Source organism: Brassica oleracea, chromosome C3 (genome assembly GCF_000695525.1).
Source record: "Brassica oleracea var. oleracea cultivar TO1000 chromosome C3, BOL, whole genome shotgun sequence".
In the NCBI taxonomy this organism is placed as follows: domain Eukaryota; kingdom Viridiplantae; phylum Streptophyta; class Magnoliopsida; order Brassicales; family Brassicaceae; genus Brassica; species Brassica oleracea.
This window is the reverse complement of record NC_027750.1, coordinates 61,955,496-61,961,935: the sequence shown is the minus strand read 5'-3', so window position 1 is coordinate 61,961,935 and position 6,440 is coordinate 61,955,496. Positions and strand designations below refer to the sequence as shown.

Here is a 6,440-nt window from a genome sequence, read left to right as displayed (position 1 = left end):
CTAAGTTATATAATCTTTCTTCTTCACAAAACTTCTTTCTCTTCAAATACTTAAACACTTTTTCCATCTTTATAAAGTTTTTCATTCCAATAGGGACGCCCAGTTTTGGACGAAGGAGAATCCAAACCGTTGGTCGTGGCAAGAACATGAGCTAAAATGAGAAGGGTGAGAGATAGTTTGAGATACATATCATGTTTAGTTTTTGCCATTGGAAAGAATGTATGGATGGTTTTTGCAAGCTGCAGCATATGATATTATAGAACGAAATAAAAATTTCGTTTGCTTTTTCTTTTTAAAGAAAAAAACTAGGATAGATAATATTAAATAGCGTTTTAAGGCTTGAAGTGTCTCGCCACGTAGTTTCTATGTTAGGTACGTGACATATACAAGAGCATTAGACATATTCCTGTATGGGGTCAGAATATGAAACCTGTTATAAATGAATGATTGGATGTCTATAACCGGCTCATACAACTAGAGAGAGATTTGGCTACGACTTGGAGAAAGAAATAGAGAGAGTCAGCCATGACATGGAGAGAAAGAAAGGCGGCTTGGAGAAAAGAAAACCATCTTTTCTTTTCCTTATAATTGTTATCTTTCCATTATTATGTATTAGTAGTTTTCCTAATCCTAGTGGATTTAGGTTTTGAATACTTTTCTTTTTACTTATCTTGTAATCCCCTATATAAGGGAACATTTATTCATTAATGAAATACAGAAATATTCAGACCTAAAACCTTCGTTTTACAACAAAACATATATTTAATGGGTGTTATTGAATTTGGTATTTTAATAGACTTTGATGGAATTTGAATCTGAAATGAAATCCAGTGTTATTCAATCGTGGATTTGGAAAAAATTAATTAAAATCCAGTGTTATTGGATTAAGGATTTGTCAAATAGAATTTGGAAAGAATTAATTTCACCTGTTATTCAATTTCCAATAGATTTCAATAGAAATTGTTTATAATAGATTTTGATGTACTTTTTAATAGAAAACAAGAGGAAACAAATCTCAGCTTTTTTTGCTTGGATTTTGAAGACACCAAGAGTTTCGACGAAACCCTAACCATTCGCCGATTTTTCTCCGCCTCCACCGTTCGCGTCTGTCTCGCAGTCCTACAGCCTTCCGCTGGAACCTGGACTACTTTGAATCCATCTCATGTGGCTAAAGCTCTAGCTGGTACCTCGGTCTTTACGTTTAGCAACAACTCGACTACTTTTTATCTTTGTTTTATGAGGGTCAAACTGATGATACAATTTTTACAAGGGTCATAAGCTAACTTCATTATACATTTCCACAAGATATACATGCAAATTTTTTTTTTTTTTCAAAATTTCGCATGGGTCATATGACCCACATGATTATATACTACCTCCGCCACTGAAGTCTATCAGTTTGCTGTGTTTCAGCCAAGAGGATGCTGAACTTTTCTTGCTCAGGTTTTTTCTTATCTTCCTTTTGCTATCTCTCTGAGATTGAAAATCTCTGATTTTTTGAGCTCTTGATTCTCTAATATCGTCACTTATGGTCTGCAGAGAAGAGAATTGAAAACCAGTGCTAAGGTTGTTCCCACTAATCTGGACCAGGTACTTCCCATTCTCTTTGATCGCTATATCAACGTAGAAGCCATTGTTTGTCTCACTCAAAATGACGTTGAAATTTATGAAAGCTAACAAATTTCCTCAAAATGTTTCTCTGTTTCTTACCAGTTTTATTTGATCGGGAGTTCAATGTCGGTTAACTTTTTCATGTCTCGGGTTCATTTACTCGGTTTAGTATATGGTAATAGACAGAGTTGTTCAAAAAAAAAAATGGTAATAGACAGTGTAATATCCAGCTTGCTGTTTGAAAAGAATGGGAAAACTTGGTAGCATGATTAGCATTGTCTGTTGTATAAAATGTATTTGACTTACTTAAAGACGTTTTTAAAATCCTTTGTGCATTCTATTCTCAGATTTTATTCAGAAAGTTTTTGGAATATGAAAAATATGGTGGTGATGAGGAGAGAGTTGAGTACGTGAAGCAAAGGGCAATGGAGTATGCGGACAGTATCTTGGCCTGAGATATTGTTGTAACAAACGACACAGTTATTTTAAGAAGGGAAGAAGAAATAATAAACAACATTGGGAAGTATCTTGAGGAAGAGGAGACCAATGGGATGTGGTTGATCTTGATACATCTTCTCTGTTGTGTTCTTATTTGAGGTTTTGTGCTTTGTTTATAACGAGTCTTCTACTTATCTTCGCTTTGATTTGGAAACAAACTCCATTTAAATCCTTTCACAAAAATCAATAAGTCTTAGGATACACAGATATACAGTACGTTGCAGATTTGGGTTGCGGTGTTTTGAACATTATTAATCGGTTTCTTAGTGATCATATTCTTTTAATTATTGAATCAAACCAAACTTTTTAACTAAAACTGACCCAATATTGTTTTAAAACTTGAATTTGTGAATTATATTTATTACGATAGGTACTAATGAACATCTTTTTAGCGAGTAACAGGAAAGAGTAACGCAAATTTGGAGTTTTAAGTACTATTTCCCAAAAGATTGAGGCAATTTGTGAATGAGCTTACACTATACAGGAAAAACAAGTGCCTTTAATTAAAAATATAGTGCCAGAGGGCAGTGGCAGTAATATTATCACGACAATAACGTTACCATCACCTGCTTGGTCCAAATGTGGGACAGTGGGAGAGCCGTTGATATTTGATTTTGCGGTCTTGGTTCGGCTCACGTTTTTATCACGAGAAACTATCCTTACGTGGTGGGCTCTTCCTCTGACGGATGACTGGTTGTGTTTGATATGGTATCTAGATGTTGATAAGCTCATGCTAACTTGAAAATTGAAATGCGTTCGAATTTTGTAATTTTATGGGAACATCCTAAAAATAAGAGTGTAGTTTATGCGATGTGGATGATTGAATCCAAATGTGAAAAATTCTTAATTATAACCACTTTAGACATAAAGCATGTGTGCCATAGCCAATACCCAACCTATGCATACGAGAAGATTATTTCTTTGTCTTCCAAAAATAGAGGAATTTCCCAAATAACAATATTTATGCTTAAAAGACAACGCGAGTTCACAGGCAAGCTGTTTGATCATCAGAGTACTATGAACACAAGAAAATTACTATCATCTGTTTGGTACAAATGTAGGAGAGCCCTTGATATTTGATCTTACGGTCTTTGATTTAACTCACGTTTTACTACTCGAAACTATAATTTATTGGTGGGATCTTCTTCTGATGAATGACTGGCTGTGTTTAAATATCGGATCTTAATGTTTAGATATCACACGTTCTAACGGTTATGAATGTAGCCCAAATAATTTTTTTTAAAAAACATTTCTATATTTTTTCCTTCTCCCTATTTTTTATTTTATTCTTGTGAGAATTTTGGTGAAATAACCAAAAATAAATAAATAGATTTTCCAAAAGAGGATAGAGAGAGCAGGGCCACGACCTTGAAATTTAGGGGACTGTAGACGATTTATTGAAGATTTAAGCAAAAAAAAAAATTTTGGATAAATTTGGAGGTTTAAAAAAAAATTTTGAGATTTTTTCTATGTAATTTTTTTTCAAAAATTTTGGGGGTTTAAACTCAGTGTTTTGTTAGGCTTTGCCCATGACCGGCCCTGCCCCGAGAGAGATATGAGAGAAAGGAAGAGATAGAAAAGGGTTTTAGTTACTTTTTTTTTTAATTTGATTTTTTTGTTAGTATTAGAGTGCAATGAAACACACGAATAAAATGTGAAAACTATTAAATTTAAAATAATAAAGAGAAAGTAGTACTAGTGACAAAAAGTGACTAGTGATGAACAAAAACAATTCTGCAAATTCCATTATACATCGTCCTTATATCTTTCTTTTTAACTTTTCTTTTTGTTTATTAATATCCTTTGTCCCCCTGACACTTGCTTTTTAAATTGGAAGGTGGTTTTAACTTCTAATTTAGGAGAACGAAAAAACAAACTGAAAGTAAAAACTCTGCCGGTCTAAAATAAGATTCAAGCTTCTGCCACTCTAAAATTTTTTTTGTTAGCATAAATCACTATACTACAGTCAAATTTTAGTAATTTGCTGCACATATTTTTTTAGAAAAACTTCTGATAAAGTAAGAGACCACATTATTCACATTAGTGTTTATTGATACGGTACAATCATGAACTCGTTCACTGATCCTGTAACCGGAGATAAGTTCAACTAATTAGATAAGATCACCTCTGTATTGTCTGGATTTACAATTTTCAACTTTCCGATACCTGCCACTTCACTGTAGGTGTTGTTCCCCATTAACACATTTCCTTCATTCACTTCTTTAAAGTCAAATAGAGCCTCCCTGTCTGGTGTGATGTGAACCGTGCAGCAAGAGTCTAGAACCCACTGATCACGAGTATCATGAATACTTGCAGTCAAGATCATTGGTTCTTGTCTCTGTGCAACATTTGCATTTTGCTGCTTATTTCCATCTTTCCTCTCGGGACAATCCCTCTTGAAGTGACCTTCACATCCACAGGCCCAGAACTCTCTAAGTTTCGCTGGTGTCTGAGACCTAGAGTTCTTCTTGAATCTGCTATCTCCGCTCTTACTTCTGCCTCTCCTTTGCTTAACTCCTTGACGTTTCTCACCGTTCCTTTTAGACACAAGGAGTCCTTCAGCAGCTGAACTCGACTTCCCCAGAAGTCCCTTTTCTCTTAACTCAACTTCTTTAGAATAAGCAGAAGTTGTGACTTCCTTTAATGTCAGAGTTTCTTTGCTGTTCCCATACTTCAAAGTATGCACCAGAGAGTCATATTGAGGCGGTAGACTTGATAGCACTTGAATAGCCTGATCTTCATCTGGCACCATAATGTTTAAACTCGCCAAATCATCCACCAACTTCAAGAATCCATCCAAATTTTCTTCAATAGAATTCTGCTCAGACATCTTGAAGCTTGCAAAGCTTTGCTTCAGATAGATCCTATTTGGCAGAGTCTTGGTTTGATAGTCAGCCTCCAGTGCTTTCCAAACCCCCATGGCCGTCTGCTCTTTCATCACTTTCCTCAACATGATATTAGTAAGGCTAGAGCATATTAGATTCCTCTTTCTAGTATCCTTTTCTTTAGCTTTGGGATCAGGTTCCTTCTTGGCTTTCAGCTTCAAATCATCATCATCTTTCTCCGATGATCCTTCACTTGATTCAGCTTGAAGCACCTTACCGAGTCCTTGTAACTCAAGCTGCATCAGCATCTTGAACTTCCACATCCCAAAGTCACCTTTACCATCAAACTTCTCCATTTTGAACTTCGTAACAGACTCCATCATCAAGATCCGAGCTTGTCAAACACACAGATCGAAAAAACACTTAGGATCGACTAACGCCTTAGATCACGATCACTCGCAATCACCTCCTGCACAATAACCTTGGGCTCTGATACCACTTGTTGGTGTTTGTTCTTGATGACTATTAGTATATCACTCGAGTGTAACTTCTTCAAAAGAAACCGAAGAGTTGTAATGAGGACACAACTCTTTAGGACAAGTCCAAGAATCTTTGGGGACTTCAGATCCTGGCCAGAAGTAAGTGACAGCCTTGCGACCTTGGTTTGCTGCGGTTACCCACAACGGTTCACCTAACCACCATTTTGGATCTAGGCCTTTGTTGAACTTATCTCCGGTTACTGGATCGGTAAAGGAGTTCATGATTATACCGTGGTAAGCCGGGTAGAGTCCGGTCGCGATGGAGTAGTGGTTTGGGAATGTCATGGTGGGGAAAACCGGGATTAAACCGGATTTGGCTTCGGTTCCTTCGGATATGAGTAGGTCGATGTTTGGTGTATCGGTTTTGAATTGGTAACCGAAACGGAAACCGTCGCATGAAATCATTAAAACCACCGGTTTGTTGAGTTTCTTGAAGGGCCAGGGACGCTTGGTATTGGACGAAGGAGAATCCAAACCGTTGGTCGTGGCAAGAACATGAGCTAAAATGAGAAGGGTGAGAGATAATTTGAGATACATAACATGTTTGGTTTTTGCCATTGGAAAGAATGTATGAGATGGTTTTTGCAAGCTGCAGCATATGATATTTATAGAACGAAATAAAAATTTCGTTTGCTTTTTTTTTTTCTTTTTAAAGAAAACAAACTAGGATAGATAGTACTCCCTCCGTTTCATATTAAGTTTCGTTTTGGAGAATTTTTTTGGTTACAAAAGAAGTGTCGTTTTCGATTTTCAATGCAAAATTTATTTTTCTATTGGTTGAAATATGGTTAGGTGTAGGGGTGGGCAAAAAACCCAAACCGAACCGATCCAAACCAAACCAACCGAAGTTAAACCGATCCAAACCAAACCGTGCTCTTTACATAACCCAATTGGTTCATGTTTTACTCAACCCGAATGGTTTGGTTTGGTTTGGGTTCAAACCGAACCAAACCGAAATAAACCAATA

General features: G+C 36.3%; 1 protein-coding gene and 1 long non-coding RNA gene across 3 annotated transcripts; one reads left to right on the top strand and one right to left on the bottom strand.

The window, feature by feature from the left end:
* Positions 1-1,008: 1,008 nt before the first annotated feature.
* LOC106333502 lies at positions 1,009-1,985 on the top strand. 2 transcript variants are annotated; one of them, XR_001268405.1, is made up of 4 exons: positions 1,009-1,183; positions 1,414-1,443; positions 1,540-1,590; positions 1,959-1,985. It is a non-coding gene; the product is annotated as an uncharacterized LOC106333502 (long non-coding RNA). The 2 variants fall into 2 exon arrangements; XR_001268406.1 differs by having other exon boundaries at positions 1,399-1,443.
* A 3,497-nt stretch (positions 1,986-5,482) lies between these two features.
* Positions 5,483-6,035, bottom strand: LOC106332986 (venom phosphodiesterase 2-like; the record flags this gene model as incomplete). Its single annotated transcript, XM_013771464.1, is given in 1 exon segment — positions 5,483-6,035. A coding segment is annotated over 1 exon segment (549 nt), but the record flags the coding sequence as incomplete, so codon positions are not given.
* Positions 6,036-6,440: the final 405 nt, after the last annotated feature.